The sequence below is a fragment of the Arachis ipaensis genome, chromosome B7 (genome assembly GCF_059453495.1).
Source record: "Arachis ipaensis isolate K30076 ecotype BB chromosome B7, ASM5945349v1, whole genome shotgun sequence".
Taxonomy (NCBI): domain Eukaryota; kingdom Viridiplantae; phylum Streptophyta; class Magnoliopsida; order Fabales; family Fabaceae; genus Arachis; species Arachis ipaensis.
The window spans coordinates 66,522,958-66,541,784 of record NC_142442.1 but is presented as its reverse complement, the minus strand read 5'-3'; the positions used below and the strand labels follow the sequence as shown (position 1 = coordinate 66,541,784).

The following is an 18,827-nucleotide window of genomic DNA, read 5'->3' as shown; positions in this document are numbered from 1 at the left end:
CAGGATCTTTTAATGTGGGATATTCATTTTTCAATCATACGTCAAGATGACGATGAAGGAAAATCATAACTTTGGCTTTATCCTTCTGGGATGTATTATTTTCAGCCTTAATGGTATCTCCAAGATCCATTGAATCAAGATGGATTTTAGCATATAGTATCCATGATAAATAATTATTTCCAAATATATCAAAAGTATTATATTCAAGATGAAAGAGCTTCGACATAATAAAAATTTGTTACTTGAAGTCTTCCTAAAATATCGTTAGAGTTTTGTGCTGATAACGTGTTATAAAATAACTAAATAAATAAATAAGGAAGAAGTAACAAACATAAAATAAAGAAATATAATTAGATAACAATATTAACTACAGTTACTATCTCAATATAAAAGAGATGATACTTATATATTTATATATACGTATTAACGTATGAAAGAAAAAGAGAGGAAGAATTTTGTATATAGACAATATAAATAGGGAGAAAATTTTTATTGCTTGTAGTGTAGTTCCTCAGATTGCTTCACTATTTATAGGTGTGTGAAGCTTACAATTTCAACTTCATTAATTTATGTTTGCCATGAGAAGTTGAGCCATTCAACATTGAAATCAAACATCCTTAATTAATGATGATCATCCACCTCATCTTTTATCCTTATCACAACAGTTTCTACAGTTTTGCTATTAGTACTAATGATTTTGTAGGTTAGAACTTGGAAATTACAATAACGACTTTTGTAGGATGTGGTCATGTGGCAATGTTCCAAACCATTTTATTTTCAAAGGTTCAGCATTTGGACTTTTTATACGTAAGCTGAGATCATAGAATAAACGGGATAAATCTTTCACATGACTCACGAGTGACGTTGACTAATAATATAATGGTGAATGCTAGCGGTGGCAAACGGGTCTAAACCCGCCGGGCCACCCCGCGTAACCCGCCAAAAAGGGCGGGCCGGGCTGGAAAATTGGGACCGCCAAATAACAAAAGTCCGCCTAACCCGCACCGCTTAAACCGTGGGCTTTGGCGGGGCGGGGCGGGCTTTCCTGCCGGGCTTTGTGTTTTTTTAGTGAGGGGATATTTTTACAATTTTTTTGCCAAAACCTAACTTCCCCCAACCTAACTTACAAGATTTTGAAGATAAAAATTGAGTGATTTGGATTATGTTTATGTTACTTTGGAGATAATATTTATAATTATGTTTTAAATTATGTTTATTTTGCTTTGGGGAGAATATTTATACTTATGTTTTGGATGAAAACTTGGTTTATAATTATGTTTATTATATATTTATAATTACAAAGATTTTAATGTTTATGAATATAAAAAATATAATTTTTTATACTTTTAGAAATTATAATAGTTAAAGTTAAAAAAAAAAGAGGATACTTGGCGGGCTTAGCCCGTCGGCTCGCCAGCCCGCTGTTAGGCGAGGCGAGCTGGGATTCTGGAACCGTCTCACTAGGCGGGGCAAGGTGGACTTTCCTGCTTGCCACCCCTAGTAAATGCTATAGTGCCTAACACATGGTGCCTAATTTTCTAAAAAAAGCAAAAAAAAATATTTAATAAATTTTAAATATTTTATTTTTATTTTATACATTTTATTTTTTATTTATAAAGACAAGTTAGGCAATTTAAGCATTACACTAAAAGGTACTATAGAATCCACCTAATATAATATGTGAAAAATTTTAACTGAACCATAAAAATTTATTATTTTTATTTTTTAATTATTTAATTAGTTATTAATATTTAAAATTCTGAATTAAAGTATGACGTTATATTATTAGACTAAAAAATTGAATTAATGACTAAATTTAATATTTTTCATATAATATTAGAGAAAAAGGAATGTAATAATACGACTAATGGAACTTATTAAGTTAAAGATTCGTTGTCGTCCAGCGATTAGGATATCTGGCTTTTACTTAGGAGACCTGGATTCGATTCCCAGCAACGGAAATTGTTTTAGGTTTTTAATTTTTTAATTCATTTTATCTAACCAAAAAAAAAGGAAAAAAGATGAGAACAGTTGTAACTTGTAAGTTTTACCGTTTGGAAAATTTGGATAGGTAAATGCGTGGTTTGCGGTGGTTGGGAGTGGAATATGATGGACTAAGATAAGACGATAGTGCTACTGCTAGCAGAGAATAATAGGTTTCTATTTGGTCGGTAGTGATGGCGATGGCAATGGCAACGGCAACGGTGACGAAGCTGTTATATAGATAGACAACTAGTAACAGTAAACACAACTTGTGTCCTGTCCATCTATGGACTAATTTGCAGTTGTAGTTACAGGTTTAGACCTAACATAACAATAAAGAATTAAAAGATGTCCGTTGCAGAGCTGAAGGAGCGTCACTTGGCGGCTACACAGACCGTTAACAACTTCCGCGACCGATTAAAGCAGAAGCGCCTCTCTCTTCTCGACACTGACAGTAACTAACTTCCTCCTATTCTGTTAATCGTTAATTCCTTTGCTCCTCTCATCTTCTTAGGCCAGATCTAATTCATTACTCAAATCAAATTTCTCAGTTTCCGGCTACGCCAAATCGCAGGGGAGAACTCCGGTGACCTTTGGACCCACCGATCTGGTTTGCTGCAGAACCCTCCAGGGTCACACCGGCAAGGTGTATTCATTGGATTGGACTTGGGAAAAGAATCGAATTGTTAGCGCCTCCCAAGACGGTAGGCTAATAGTCTGGAATGCGCTGACGAGCCAGAAGACTCATGCCATCAAGCTTCCTTGCGCATGGGTCATGACCTGTGCCTTCTCTCCAACCGGTCAATCCGTCGCGTGCGGCGGCCTCGACAGCGTCTGCTCCATTTTCAATCTCAATTCCGCCGCCGATAGGGACGGTAATCTCCCCGTATCGCGTATGCTTACCGGCCACAAGGGTTATGTCTCCTCTTGCCAGTATGTTCCTGATGAAGACACTCACTTAATCACTGCTTCTGGTGATCAGACTTGTGTTCTTTGGGACATCACTACTGGTCTTAGAACCTCTGTTTTCGGCGGTGAATTTCAGTCCGGTCACACTTCAGATGTGCTTAGGTATAAATGATAATTCACTTGTGTTTCAATTATAAATTTATAATATTATCTAAAACTTTAATCTGAGAATTTGTTTTCTGGTTTGTGGCTCTCAGCATTTCAATTAATGGATCCAACTCTAGAATGTTCGTGTCTGGTTCTTGTGATTCAACTGCCCGGTTATGGGATACTCGTGTGGCAAGTCGCGCAGTGAGGACATTTCATGGGCATGAGAGAGACGTTAATGCTGTCAAATTCTTCCCTGATGGGAATAGATTTGGAACCGGCTCGGATGATGGAACTTGCAGATTGTTTGATATCAGGACAGGGCACCAACTCCAAGTATATCAACAGCAGCATAGTGAAAATGGCACTGCAAATGTGACCTCCATAGCATTCTCCATATCAGGAAGGCTCCTTTTTGCTGGATACACTAATGGTGATTGCTATGTTTGGGACACTTTATTGGCAAAGGTAATTGACTAATTGGTGCTTTACTGAGTGTGATATAAAATAGTTGGCTACGCTTTTTTTACTCTTTAGTTAGCAACCATACTTATATGACAGGTGATGCTTCTGAAATGGTAGTTACAAAGCTTCTGTTTATTCGGGGAAAAGGGTTAGTTTACGGTACCAATACACACTGTCCTTAATTCCTAATAAGTATTTACACATTGATATAGCAACTGCATATGAAACTTATTTCATATGCAGTATATATTTTTATCGCTTTTTCCTGGTAGTTACCTAAAATAGATGGAATGGTTGTGCTACTGTCAGTATGTTGGATCTTAGTTTTGCAGGGCTGGGTTCTTATTTTAAAAGGAGTTCATCTGAACCTTTGGAAGTAAATGACATAGGTTCAAGGTGAAAAGAACTAAAGAAGTGAAAATTCCAGTTTAGACTAATATGATTGTGAAGAATGGTATTATATGAAATATCAAACTTGAAAACTTATCATATTATTTAGTAGTATACCAGCAAGCAAAAGTAAAATTTAATTCCCTTGTGATACATGTTGTTATTGCCTTGATTCCGCAGACATTGTTTTCTCCTAGCATTAATTGGCACTTCTCATGTACTTGCATTTGTGCAACCTTCATGTCTCATGACTTGTTTAATTCCAGGTTGTATTGAATTTAGGATCTCTTCAAAACTCTCATGTGGGCAGGATCAGCTGTTTAGGTTTGTCAGCTGATGGAAGTGCCTTGTGTACAGGAAGTTATGACACAAACTTAAAGGTAACTAAGCATACATTTGGCCTGATATTGTATTTACTATATAATCTGTCATGAAGGAATGCTAGTGTGTATGAATGCTTGGTTATATCCTTGGGATATTGTAATATCTGAGTATCATCTGTCAATTTAAAAATCCTTGGCTATTTTGACGTGATTGCTTGCTTCTTGCAGATATGGGCATTTGGAGGGCATAGGAAGGTGATCTGAACCGTGAATGGGCAAATACTTGTACTTTTTAGCTCCCCATCAAGGCCACTCCTTGCATGCGATGTTGTTCATCTAAATCCAGATGTGAGTGATGTTTGATTGTGATGGTAGATTCGGAGACATTGGCATTGCAGAAATGCAGATGTATGTACAAGACAATATGGGGTGCATAAGGTATACCAAGTTAAGGATACCGGTACATATTTCTTCAACGTTTTTCAATTATATAGTTTTTGTTTTTATACTTTAAAAATCAACCACGTTTGAATTTTTTTTTATAAAAAAAGAGACAATTTAAATTCTATAATGCTTAGTATAAAAGTCTTGTGTATACAAACAAAATTTTAAATTGTTGGTAAAATATAATTTAAGACAAATTTTATACGTAACTTTACATATTAAATAGAAAATTTTGAATATTTTGTTACTTAATTGACGTGTATATTTTAAAAAAGAAAGAGAGGTTCATATATAATATATTTCATAGAATAGAAGTCGATTCGTTATTAGTTGGTGGTAGTTACCCATCACTATTGTAATTTCTCTTTACATTACATGTATATAGTGTGCATGATTTGGATTCCGGCAAGAGAAATGCTAAAGAGCTCATTTTTTTTATCAATATTAATTAATATTTTAGTTAATATTTTATTTTTTTGTTATTAGAATTTAATATTTAAAATTTAGAGATTTAGAATTTAGTTTTTAGTGTTAGAGTTGACTAATTATTGATAAAAATAATGAATATTATTAATCATGTAGCATTGTTTTTTTTATATTTGAGATCAGAATATTTGTAGCATAGAAAAAATTACGAGCTAATTAAATTTTTTAACAATAACCTAACTGTTATTGTGTTCAAAATTCTATCAAAATAGTTCAAATATAATTTAGAATTGTACTTTACAATTATTTTCACTTTTTCTTTTTCTAAAAAGTTCCAACTTATAATATATTTTTTCCATGTTCAAATATGAATAAGTCAGAGATAAACAATCCACCAAAAACGGAAAAGGAATAGATAACTCGTATGTTCATATAAAAAATATACATTCTCCCAAGGTTATCATCTTGCATTTTTGCAACATAACGTGTCCAAATCCAAAAGAATTTTCAATATTGTGTATTGTATTGTATACATATGGGATTCATACTCTATCCCATTTAAGTGGGATGTCCACATAGTTAAGTGGGATGTCCCATTCCATATGTACAAATAAATTTTCTTTTTCTTTTTCTTTTACTTTACAAGTATGTGGTGTATATAGTATTCCTTCTCTAATCAACATAGAAAATATGCGCAAAAGAAGAAATAAATTATGGTTTAATTTTTTCCCCGGCGATGATGGGTTCTGACTTCTCAAGGTGTTTCATAGCCTCCTCGTATATTCAGTGGATGTTGATAGGTCACTGCTTGAGACAGAAGGATTGAGGCCATATTCGCTTGTTCCACCAAACTCACTGCTTGCAACTCCACTTTCTCCCAATGCTAGCATCCTGAACCTCTTCATGTCAGCGCTATATGCTGCAGAACCATAATCACCGCTTTCGCCCATGACACCACTTTGCCCTGGTTTAACTCCTTCGTTATTAAGGACGTCTAGTGAGACATCTCCCTCCAACACTCGCACAATCTGTATATTAGTAATTATTAATTAACGAGAAACTAAATAATCGCCATGGATAAGCTTAGTCACGTTATTCCAATTCAATCGTAGAATTTATGTACCTGGCTCATTTTTGCGCGTCTCCTTGCTGAGTGCCTAACACTGGCAGCAGCGCAAGCCACCATGTTTTTCATTTCCTGCTTGTCATAATTTTCCTCTAAACGTGGATCCACTAGCCCTGTAAATTCTCCTGTTTCCAATGCTTTTGCACAGAGTGGTCTAGCCTGTTCATATAAAGTTTGGAAGTGATTATATATATTTTTTGCAGTTATGTTGTATTAACTACGATATTCTGAAACCAAACAAAAATATTTGTTGGATGGTTGGAAGGTACATACCCAATCAACCAAACTATCCTCTTCATAATCACCAGTGTGGTCCAGTGGGGGTCGTCCTGTAATCAGCTCCAGAAGCATAACACCGAAGGAGAAGACATCAGACTTTTCAGTTAGCTTGCCACTTGATGCATACTCAGGAGCCAAATACCTAAATTAACAGACAAGTAGTAATTATTAGATGAAATTTGCCATGCATTTACCCTGAAATATATTACTACATATATAGGTTGTTTGCTTACCCAAATGTTCCCATCACACGAGTTGAAACATGAGTGTTAGTGTCTTGATTGAACTTTGCCAATCCAAAATCAGCCACCTGAATGAGCAGACCTGTTAATTTCTAGGAAGAACGTAACCATTAACCAAAGCCGGAGGCACAAAGTTGCATTGAATTAGAACTTACTTTGGCATCAAAGTTGTTTTCAAGCAGAATGTTGGCAGTCTTTATGTCTCTATGAATAATACGAGGATGACCTAGTCAAGTTTTACTAGAGTTAGTAAATTTCATTCCGTGATTGAGAAGAAAAATAATGGCAGAGAGGGGCACGAATCGCTTACAATCCTCATGCAAGTAAGCAAGTCCTTTCGCTGCTCCTGTGGCGATTTTAAGCCTAGTTGGCCAATCCATGACAGGCCGACCCTTTCCATGAAGGTGGTATTCAAGGGTTTTATTGGGAACAAATTCATAGACGAGGATCTTTCTTTGTTCGGAAAGGGAATAGCCAACAAGTGAGACAAGATGGCGATGATGGACACGGCTAATAGTCTCAACCTCAGCTTGAAACTCTCTATCTCCTTGAGCATCATTGGCTTTGAGGCTCTTCACCGCTACTTCCTTACCATTGGGGAGGACACCTCTGTGCACAAATCCAAACCCACCTTGACCCAACAGGTTTTCCTTTGAAAAGCCACCGGTGGCAACGGATAACTCCTCAAAGGTGAAGGTGCTCTGGTTGAATCCTAGAGCTACTGAAGGGTGTGGGGGTGGATACACTGAACCCTGGGAACCACCAGAGTAACCACTGGAGTTGCTCATCATGCTTCCACTGTATGGCTGGGAATTGGGATTCATTCCCCAACCTCCGCCTGATGTTGGTGCTGTTCCTACTGTTCCCCATGCTGCACCTGGTGGTGGAGGTATATTCATAGCATGGTCACCATCATTATTATTGTATCCCGGACCTCGTCCTGCTACCCATTTCCAAGCATGTTATAAATAAATAAATCATTCATTTCGTGTTTAATTAACTATAATCATCTATCTATATATATTACCGCCAGGTTGTGTATTAGTGAAGTAACGAATGGGAGCGTCCTCTCTTTTCTTTCTTCTTGCACGTACGACAAAGAAGAGTATGATGACAAGAAGTAAGAAACCACTTGCAGCTGCGATTCCTATTATAGCCGTCGTGCTCATTTGGCCGTTATTCTCATCCTTCGACTTCGATAGCCCTGGTGGAGGAGCTGTTCTACCTGATGGTGGACCTAATCGACTACGTGCAGGAGGTGGCGGCGGAGGAGAACTAACATCGCCCGATGCTGGTGGTACTTTGCCGGATGTTTTGTTGTTGTCGTTATTGTCAGAGGGAGAGGGAGGAGGAGGAGGAGGAGGTGATGGTGGTGGTGGAGATGAGGAAGAGGAGTCGTCCTTGTTATCGTCGCCTTTGGGTGATGGTGGTGGTGGCGGTGGCGGGGAGGACGAGGAGGAGGAGGAGGAAGAATCCTCATTATTAGGCGAAGGTGGAGAGGATGAGTCCGAGGGTGGAGGAGGAGGTGGAGATGATGAGTCTGAGGGTGGCGGTGGAGTTGGTGGTGAGGAGGAGTCTGGGGGAGGCGGGGGCGAGGAAGAGGAATCGTCTGATGGGGGCGGAGGTGGGGGAGAGGAGGTGTCGGAGGAATCGGAGGGAGGCGGTGGCGAGGGAGAAGATGGATCAATAAGTGATAGGAAATCGTCGGAAGACATTTGAAATAAAGGTGTTGCCCTCCTCCTCCTCCGACAATTCCCCAAAGAGGCAAGGAAGAGGATGGCTCTGATCGACTATGAAACAAAATATATGGAATGTTACCCACTCATCTCCTACAATACAGCCTAATTCCCCATTTTTAGTAACCAAGCATGTCTTCTCTGTACTAATACCTAATAATGTCACATATTCGATGGGCTTCTTAATTTTGCATTGTTACTCGTTACGCCCCGGCTAAACAAAACACAAAACCCTTAACAAACTAACACTTATCATCATAAATCCTTCTCTATCTGTTACGTTGTTACAACTTCTTAACTAATGAAAAATGTGACTTTCACGTTTCAACTTCATTTTTAGTTAATAATACATACAACACGCACTCGCTCCCGTAATGCATGCATATGCGGTGCCCTATGTAACTAAGTATGCAACTATGATCATGTTGTATGTAATCATAATCCAAAGAGAGAGGAAGGGAGAGAGAGGTGCTATTCAATTAGGTATCCAGTTTTTTATTAGAGTTAAGTACGATCCTAAGGTAGGGGCTGAAAATTTTTTTTGTCTCTAACTTTTTTTTTTTCTACAAAATAGTCCCAAAAGTTTAATTTAATTTTAAAATCGTCTTTTTTATAAAAAATTTAATTTTTAATACTAAATTATCCCTAACTAAACAAATTTAAAAAAAAAAAGAAAAAAAAACAAAGGGGAAGGGGAAGGGAGGAATCACGAAGAGGGTGGGGGCAAGAAAGAAGAAGGGGGAAGGGGGGAGGTTACGCCAACGAAACCACCGAAACCACCGTCCACCACCGCTACAGCTCCTCTCTGTCGTCGCACTAGTACAACTGCAGTTCGTTGGCGTCACCGCTGGCTTGGATTCGCGTTACTGCAAGTAGAGGAAGAGAGAAAGAGAAGCGGAGAGGAAGAGAAGAGAAGCACGGAGGCGCTGATGAAGACCGCGTCTAGACACGCCCTGCCGTCGTCCTCATCGCGAACCGCCATCGTCGGTCACCATCGAGCCCTGTCCCGTCGCCGCCGCTGGAGTGAGGTCCCGTCGCCATCAAGCCCTGTTGTTGCTTCTACTTTTCTGCTTTTGCTTTTTGCCTTCTACTTCTATTTTTGCTTTTGTTATTGCTATTGTTGATTCACCCTTTACAATTGTTGTTGTTGTTTTATTATTGGTGATACTGCTTCTGATTATAGTAATTGCATCTGAGTTTTGTTAATGAAAGAGGAAGAATTTAGTTCTGAGTTTTGTTATTCTGAGTTTTGACGACGATGATGATGATTTTTTTTGTTTTCTGAGTTCTAAGTTCTGCATCTGGGTTCTTGTTTTTCTTGGTTCTTGATGACGACGATGATGATTTTTTGGTATTTCTTTTGATGATGATGTTTCTGGGTTCTTCTTCTTCTTTTCTTCTGGGTTTTTGTTGTTGTTCTTCTTCTGATTTCATTATCTTCTAGGTTCTTGCTTTTGTTATTGTCCTTCTGCTGATTCCATTATCCAATTGTTGTTGTTGTTGTTGTGCTTCTGGTTGTTTGTTTTATTGGTGTTGCTTCTGCTTCTGCTCCAACGTCTGGTTCAGCTTCAGCTTCTGGTTTTGCGTTAGTTGATTTTGGGGAAGAAGGGGAAGGGCATTTTCGTCCGAAGGACGATTTTAAAACTAAGTTAAACCTTTGGGACTATTTTGTAGCAAAAAAAAAAAAAGGCCGGAGATGAAAAAAATTTTTAGCCCCTACTTTAGGGACCAAAATCGTACTTAACTCTTTTTATTACAATACTTTAAAAAAACAAACAAACACATCTAAAATTTATGATTAGATTTAGTGTCTTTTTAAAATTAAATACACATTTAAAATATAAATTAAATAAAATAAAATTTTAAATTTTAAATTTTAAATTTCTATTTCAGATTTAATATATTAATTATTAATATATTACAATTTAAATACATATCCAAAAATCAAATTAATTAAAATTCAAATTTCAGATTAAACCATCTAATTATTAACTAAGCTTATACAAAATCTAAAAGGAATAAGAGAAGTCACATTCTAAAACCCAGAGGCGCACATCTAAAACCAGAAAAGTAATCCTCTTCATCAGCGCTTCAAACACACCCATGCACCACACCACTCTCTATGACCGCTACTCTTCGCTTCACATTGCTGCTGCTAATGGCCTCTTTCAGGGCTTCTCTTTCTATTAGATTCACTTATCTTTTTCGATCTTTTTTCTGGCTCTCTCTCAAAATTTCTCCTTTTATGTGCCTGTGATCATGTATCAAAATCTATATTGATATGTGTTATATCAACTAATAATGAAATAAGATAGACATTTTATTGTGAAATTTTATATTTATTTGATAAATTTTTGAATGTGTTCTAAAAATATTTTGAGTATGATTGTATTATTTTGTATGTGTAATAAATTTACGAAATTAACTAACTTTAACCATTACCTAAAATATCAACCAATAACATCAATAAAAAAATTAAAATGAATAAATATTAATACTCAAACAAATAATAAAAATTTTAATTAATACTATGATAATATATACTAGATATATTTTTATTCATAAGATCTAAAAGATTTAAATTATTAATTGTTGATTTTAATAAATTTGAAAACGTTAATATTTAAATAAATAACGAAAACTAATAATTAAATAATAAATATTAATTATATTTTATCGAATCAAAATCAAAAGATTAATTGTATTATTAACGTTTATATTTAAATTCTATAATTTTATGATTTTAGATGTGTTTCAAAAATATTTTGTATATAACATCGTACTATTAGACGTGTTATAATTGAAAAAAAAAATTATGAACATACCATCTACATCTTCTTACTTAAACTTTTCATTTTTTGTGCTTCTTCACTCAAACTAATTAAGTACAAATTACTTTATTTGTAACAACTCTATTATTAAAACCAAATAAGATCAACCTTGTTCCAATTAAAAAAATAGATTATTATATTTATTTTTAAATATAATTAAAGATGTTGAACATGATATTTCTTAACAAATTAGGATAAAATAAACAAAAATATAAAATAGATAATCACATAAATAATGGGACAAATAATAATAATAATAATAATAATGATAATTGTTCTTACCTGCCTGAGCCGAAGTATAAGTCGTCCTTCTGATAAGGTCGGCAAGCTTCTCAGGCGCAATCCAGTCTTCGTCAGCCAAGGAAGAGTGGGAGAGGTGGATACCTGCAAAGGCACTCCGACGCTCAAGTCAATAAGAGAATATGTATGAAGACTTTTTCTTAGAGAGATTGCATACCTCTTTTGTTCCTGTTTCTTGCTTTTATATTTGTTCGGATAGGGACGAACGTTTTATCTAGGTCGTAACGTCTGGGGGATGAATTAATCATATGTCTGACGTTATGGAGATAAATGCCGATCATTGCGAATACTCGGCCATTATTGTGGGTGCGTTACCGAGCTATAATTCATAACCGATCTTACTAGTCATATCAATAATAATAATAAAGAAGAAGAGGGTGCTATCTGACTTCACGGATGAGGACGTTTTGGTTGAGCTCCAAGATGAGAGGGTACTTCTGCGTGTTATCACTATTAAGAATGTAACGTAAAAGAAAGAAGAAGAAACCGTGTTTCTTATATGAAGTAACGTAAAAGAAGGAAGGAAACAATAACTAAATATGGAGTGGGTAGGAAGTTAAAAATATTTTAATTTTTAAAATTTAAGTTAAGTTTAATTATAAATATGTATCTAAAAAATAGGGATATATTTTAATAAAAAAATAATTAAATTATATTAAAGGCGGACCAAAGATTGAATTTTGTTGTACAAGTAACATTTTTCTTAAACTATAAATAATAATTAGAACTGATTAAGAAATAAAAAAATAATACAATTTGTATCTATATTTTTTAGAATTTATACACATAAATTAATAAAATTTATTTGATAATTGTGCTGGTTAAATAATAATAAAAACTATTAAAAATTATTAATTTCAAGAGTTTCTTGCATTAAAAATATTAGAGTAAACGATTATTTTTATTTATCAAAATTTTAAATGCTAATAATTTTACTTAAAACACTAGAGTGATTTTGTATTAAAAAATAATATCTATTGGAAAAATTACCAAATAGTAATTTTATCAATCAAAACTTTTTTTATAGTACAAAGTTTGTTTTATTTTTCAGGCCTGCTACACATACAAGCTTTTTTGAGTTACAAGTTTTACAAGTTGGCCTAAGTCCAACAAAAATGACGTGCACCATACTCACCACACTCGAACATAAAAGCCACGCGCTTTAATCACCATTTCGTTTTTCTAAAAGCACGCTAATTATGACAAACTCTTCTTCTTCTTCCTCAATCAATACCCAAACCGTCGAGACTCAAACCACATTCCAAACTAACTACGATTCTGAAGAAACCTTCCAACTCCTCGCAAAAAGTAGAAGAAATCAAGCAGAAAGCATAGAAATTTCCATAAAAAAACACCAAAAAGAAGGAACAAACATTATTTAGGGTACTGTTTTACTGTTCTTCAAGGTTTTTCACATTTCTATTTCTGATTTTGAAATCGAAGCACTATATCGCCAGTATTTCTCTCTCTATTTCTTCTAGGTTCTTCTAGGTTTTACTGTTCTTCTTGGTTTAGATCTCATATTACTGTTCTGATGAAACTGTTCTTCATTTACGCTATCTTACGTACTTCTAGTGAATACTTTAACGTGTATTTTGATCTATTTTGGTACATATTTTGTGCATGTTTACATGTTTTTTAAGTAGGTTTGTGCATGTTTACATGAAAAACTCTTCATCTTTTAATTGATTTTTGGGTGTATATGGCAAATTTTTGGGTTTATATGTGTTGCTTCTAGGGGCATTTTGAACTTAAATATCTTTCTGAACTCATATAATGTCATATAATCCAAAAAATATAGAGGTGTATGAGACTGATATATATATATTAGGAGTTTTGAAGTCTAATTGGTACTGTTCTAATTGTGCTTGACCTTGTAGTGTCATTTTATGCATGTTTGGTTGAATTGAATATGATTTTGAACTGATTTAATTTCGTTTCATTGAAAAAACAAAATGTTTATGGGACTGGGTTTGGATGTATGTGGCTGATATTTGGATGTATCTGACTGATATTTGGGTGTATGTCTCTGATTTTTGGGTGTATTTTTTTATCTATTGACATCATCTCTTTTTCATTGCAGTAAAAATGGCAAGCAAGAACCAAGGTAGAAAAAAAATACAATGTAAGCACAAATATATGTCTTAGAACAAGTCAATTTTTCCTAATACAAATATATGTTGTTTTAATGACTATAATTTTGCTTTTTTTACAACAAACCAAAGACTTGAAGTGTGCAACCAGATTATTGAGTGAAAAATTTGAAAATATGATCGAGGCAAAGAAAGCAATTGTTCAGGAATTAGGTTTTGGGGGACTGATGCAAATCCCGCCGATAAGGGTGCATCACAAACTATTAAAGGAGTTGGCTAACTCCTTTAATTTGGACAAAAACACACTCGAAACACCCTATGGTTCCTTTAGAATTAAACCCAGCATAATAGGGGCTGCCCTTGGCCTCAATGCATCAGATAACTGATTCCGGAAAACCTCTATACTTCCATTCTTTGTAATATCTTATTTTGCTATCATGTAATCAAGAAACAAACATAGGTGTATATGAGTGATATTTGGGTGTATATGAGTGATATCTGGGTGTATATGACTGATATTTAGACATATTTTAAGTGATTTGCAGTCTAAATTATTTTCTTTTTTATAGGAGATCTATTTCCCGAGAAAGTGAGTTATAAGGAACTTTCTGAAGAGAACAAACATATTTTTAGAAGATTTCAGGGGAAGACTCTAAAGAATCTGACTGATGAGATGATGAGTATTGGTGTTGAAAATGAACAAGAACGCCTGATATTCAAGAGGATTTTCATCCTCTATATTCAGATGGCGTTCTTTTTGCCCACAACAATAAGTAAGTAACATATTTGGGTGTATTTTGTCACTTTTAGGGTGTTTTTACTAATGATTGTTTGCCTTCCAGAATGAAATCCAAAAAAAGGAAGAAGATTCAGGTGGATTCCAATTCAGAAATTGAATCGAATGATGAGTAATATTCTGAAATTATCATCGCTTTCTTTTTCGTTTATTTTCAAAATTTCATATATTAACAAAGCGTTTCTTATTAACTTTCAGAAGTGAAGAATCATCACCAATAAAAAATGAAAAACAAAGAAAAAAATTCAGAGAACACCCAAAAAGTAAGCACTGCTTTGGATAGTATTTTATCATCAATTTTATTTTGTTTTTCTGATTCATACTTTTTTTTTCAGAGCACAATCCAAAAGGGGAAAGCAAGTTGTTGAGGATTCGTCTGCTGAACAAACTCAATCCTATGATGGGTAAGATACTTTGTAAAGCTATATTACCGTTTATCATCAAAATTATATTTGTTAACATGTTCTTTTAGGCATGTACTATCAGAACTGAACTTGAAACTGAAGTATTACAAGAATTCTTAAGGGAATCAAAAAAGAAGAAAATCAATGAAAAAGCTGCTGCACAGGGGTTTGTTATATTTGGGTGTATAGTAGGAATTTTAAGGTGTTTTGGTTGTTGATAATTGTTTTTGGTTTCCCAGGAAGAAGGGAGCTCTGCTGCCATCGATGACTGATGCACCGCTATTTGGTGGTGTATTCTATGCTAAATTTAGGAAATTTTATCACCCTTTTCCCACATTTATCCACTAAATAGCATGGTTTTATATATTCTCCCTAATTTGCACTTAAGAGTGAAAACATGCTTTTTAGGCCCTTAATTGATTAATTTTATTCACCTTTGATTCCACTAGATGCCTTGATGTGTATGTTAGTGATTTTAGGTTGAAAAGGCTAGGAAGGGACCAAAGGAATGAAGAGGAAAGCATGCAGAGTGTAGAAAATCATGGAAAATCAAGGATTTGGGATGCATTCATCGACGCGCACGCGCAGCAAACGCGCACGCGTGGAATGTGAAGTCACATGGCGATGCGTACGCGTACATGACGCGTGCGCGTGGACCGCAAATTTCTAAGCGTGACTTCATTAAAGGCAAAACGCTGGGGCGAATTCTGGGCTTCCCAGGCCCAAATCCAACTCAATTCTGAGCCTATTATATGCAGAAATCAAGACAATGTCAAGTAGCTTTAGTTAGAGGGGAAGTTATAATTGAATTTTGGAGGGAAGGCTTTAGTTAGTTTCTAGGGAGAGAAGCTCTCTCTTCTCTCTAGGATTAGGATTAGGTTAGATTAGGATTTCTTAGATCTAGGTTTAATTCATGCTTTGATTTACTTTACCTTTACAATTTCTTGTTCTTCTACCTTTGCTCTCTCTACTTTAGCATTTAATTCTTGTAATTCTTTACTTTTATGTTGATGCGCTTTTGTTTCTTCTATTTCTCTTTAATGCAATTTATGTTCTATGTTCCTTTATTGTTGCTTTGAATTGTTGTTGTTAATTTCCTTGCAATTAGTAGTTGTAGATTTAAATTCCTTGTAATTTTATCTTGCTTTCCTTTTATGCCTTCCAAGTGTTTGACAAAATGTTTGGAAGGATGTTAGAGTAGATTTTTCTCCTCTTGGCTTTGGTTAGAGTAATTGGAGACTCTTGAGTTATCAAACTCTTTTGTTGATTGATAATTGAAAGTTACTAGCTAGTTGACTTGAATTCCACTAACTCTAGTCTTTTCTTAGGAGTTGACTAGGACTTGAGGATTCATGTTGATTTATCCACTTGACTTACCTTCATAGCTAGAGGTTGACTAAGTGGGAGCAATGGACAATTGATGTCACAATTGAGGAAGATAATGAGGATAGGACTTCTAGTTCTCATTCCTTGCCAAGAGCTTTCTTAGTTATTAGTTTACTTCTTTTGCAATTTATCTTTCATGTTTCTTATCCAAAACTCCAAAATATATATCTCATAACCAATAATAAGAGCACTTCCCTGCAATTCCTTTGAGAGACGATCCGAGGTTTGATTTTTAGGGGTTTGTTACTTGTGACAACCAAATTTTTGTATGAGAGGATTCTTTGTTGGTTAGAAACTATACTTGCAATGAGATTTCATTTGTGAAATTCTAAACCACGAAAAATTCATTCATCAATGACTGACCTCCATGGGTAACCACTTCCTATCACGCAATGCAATAACTAACTAACATTGGTGTTAAAAAAGGAAGTGGTTACCCACAGAGGTCGGTCATCGATGGCAGCGGAGCTCCCTTCTTCCTGGGAAACCAAAAACAATTATCACACTACAAGAAAAATACCCATTCAGCCACACTTTTTTTAAGCTACATTTAAAAAGCGTAGCCTATTCATAGAATAGGCTACGCTTTTTTCAGTGATGCCTTTTTATAAGAGAAAAGGAAACACAATTTTGGCATCATTTAAAAAGTGTAGCCTTAGGTATTATAGAAATCACTTAAAAAGTGTAGCCGTATGTTAATATTTATGGGTTCACTTTTTGTATCTAAGGGAACGCTTTTAAAGAATAGCCTATTTATTAAGTTTTGGGTGCACTTCAAAAGTGACGCCTAATGTATCTAGAGCAAAAAATTTGACACTTAGTAAATTTTTTTCTTCAGTTTTCGAAAGCAAAACTCACACACTTAATGAAATTTTTGTCCCTCCAAATCCAAAACCCAGACTTAGCCTTCATCTCGATCCCCTTTCAGAACCCTCCAAAGCTCACCATCGAAGAAACACTCTCGCTATAGAAACCCTCTCACTCACCACTCACCGTCGCTTCTCTTCGCCCTCCTCCTCGTCGCTGCGCCGCCCTTACCATCGTCATCTCGTCGCTGCGCCGCCCTTACCTTCGCCAACCCTGTCGCGCACAACTCTCACCTTTGCCATTCTTACCATCGCTGTTGACCGTCGCCACCCAATAACCACTCACCGCCAGTCACCACTCACCGTTCACCATCGTCGCTCATCACCTTTGCCATTGTCACCACTGCACAGACCATCGCTCTTCTTCGCCGTTCTGCACAAATCATCGCTGCGCCGCCCTCACCATCGTCATCTCCGTGCTTCTCATCATCGTCATCTCCGTGTTGATTATGTATGTATTGATTTCTATTTGGTTCTGAAATTTCAGAGGTTTAGGGTTCCGATTTTAGGGGTTTTAATTTGGGGGTTTTAATCTGTGAAATATGGGTTTTAATTTGGGGGTTTTATGAATTGATGAAGCTGTATGGTTTAACAGATTAATGAGTATTGTTAGATTATTTGTTAATGAAGCTGCGTTGTTTAACCTTCTGATAAAGAATAGAATAGTGTCCTTACAGTGATTTTTCTTAGTGATTTTTCAAATGATCATATCAATTCTAGTGACCTATATTATATGCAATGCTACTAACAATTTTCCACAAGCAAAGAAAATCTGGGTTTGCGTATGCTTGTCACTGTTATTAATTTATTTATTATGTCTAATTTGATTTATTTATTTCAAGTTCATAAATCTGGGTGAGTTTATGATTTATTTAATTCAGCTAGTTCTTTCGCCGCTGAATGATTCTGTGAAAAATCACAATTCAAGATGAATAATATAAACTTAGCTATTCTTCAATTGGGACAATGTTTGAAGGCTTATGCTTATATCTTGAGTGCTATCCATTTCTATAAACACAGCCTACAGATTCCCATAGATTTTTGATTTGCTGGCTTTCTACTTTATGTTTTTTTTGGCACTTTTAACCATCTTTCTTCTTATCAACTATAATTAAAAATTATAATATCAAATCTCATATTCATTCATAAGACTTGCTGCTACCGATTCCAAATTTCAATGCTCATTTACCTACCTGTTTATTGAGAACAGCCAGGCTCTTGGTGTGCAAGAGTGAAGAAAATTCCTCAGTGAACTAATAAAGCCACTAAATCAAACTTTGGGGCCTTTTTAATTAGTAATAATAGGAGTATTCCTTTTAGTCATTTTTTTTAGTACTTTGTGTTTGCTTTCTCAGATTTTACCTATGATTCAGTTTCGTCTTTTAAATTTCAATTCATGAAAATTAATTTCTGTGAGTAAATTTGGTTTCTTTCGCATTAGAATGTGAAACCAGTTTCTGCAAATTGGTTTTGCAGAATCTTGTGTCTTTCAAGTGGGATTGATTGAAAATTTTTGGTACCCTTTCAAGCAGTATCTTACATCTCTAATTTATGTTGTTATTACTTGAGTTTTCTTTTTTAATTATTATAGTTAACTTGTTATTACTGTGATTCGATCACTTGTAGGCCAAACTCACTAAGCTTCTCAAGAACCTTATGGAAAAGGTTTCTACTATGAAGA

The 18,827-nt window shown here is 35.2% G+C and overlaps 2 protein-coding genes across 3 annotated transcripts; one reads left to right on the top strand and one right to left on the bottom strand.

Moving 5' to 3' along the window:
* Positions 1 to 2,042: 2,042 nt before the first annotated feature.
* On the top strand, positions 2,043 to 4,870 carry LOC107609404 (guanine nucleotide-binding protein subunit beta). Its single transcript, XM_016311362.3, has 5 exons — positions 2,043 to 2,437; positions 2,535 to 3,054; positions 3,150 to 3,507; positions 4,161 to 4,274; positions 4,446 to 4,870. Exons 1-5 carry the CDS (start codon positions 2,332 to 2,334, stop codon positions 4,479 to 4,481), a joined length of 1,134 nt encoding a protein of 377 aa, XP_016166848.1. The 5' UTR covers positions 2,043 to 2,331; the 3' UTR covers positions 4,482 to 4,870.
* Positions 4,871 to 5,575: 705 nt separating this feature from the next.
* On the bottom strand, positions 5,576 to 8,690 carry LOC107608174 (proline-rich receptor-like protein kinase PERK15). 2 transcript variants are annotated; one of them, XM_016310049.3, is made up of 7 exons: positions 7,762 to 8,690; positions 7,045 to 7,674; positions 6,890 to 6,960; positions 6,726 to 6,802; positions 6,487 to 6,634; positions 6,211 to 6,372; positions 5,576 to 6,115 (listed from the first exon to the last, which is right to left on the bottom strand). In XM_016310049.3, the coding sequence occupies exons 1-7, from the start codon at positions 8,447 to 8,449 to the stop codon at positions 5,852 to 5,854; spliced, it is 2,040 nt and encodes a 679-aa protein (XP_016165535.2). In that variant the 5' UTR covers positions 8,450 to 8,690; the 3' UTR covers positions 5,576 to 5,851. The 2 variants fall into 2 exon arrangements, with proteins under 2 accessions (XP_016165535.2, XP_088348964.1); XM_088492838.1 differs by having other exon boundaries at positions 5,786 to 6,115; positions 7,045 to 7,677; positions 7,762 to 8,581.
* Between the last annotated feature and the right edge of the window lie 10,137 nt (positions 8,691 to 18,827).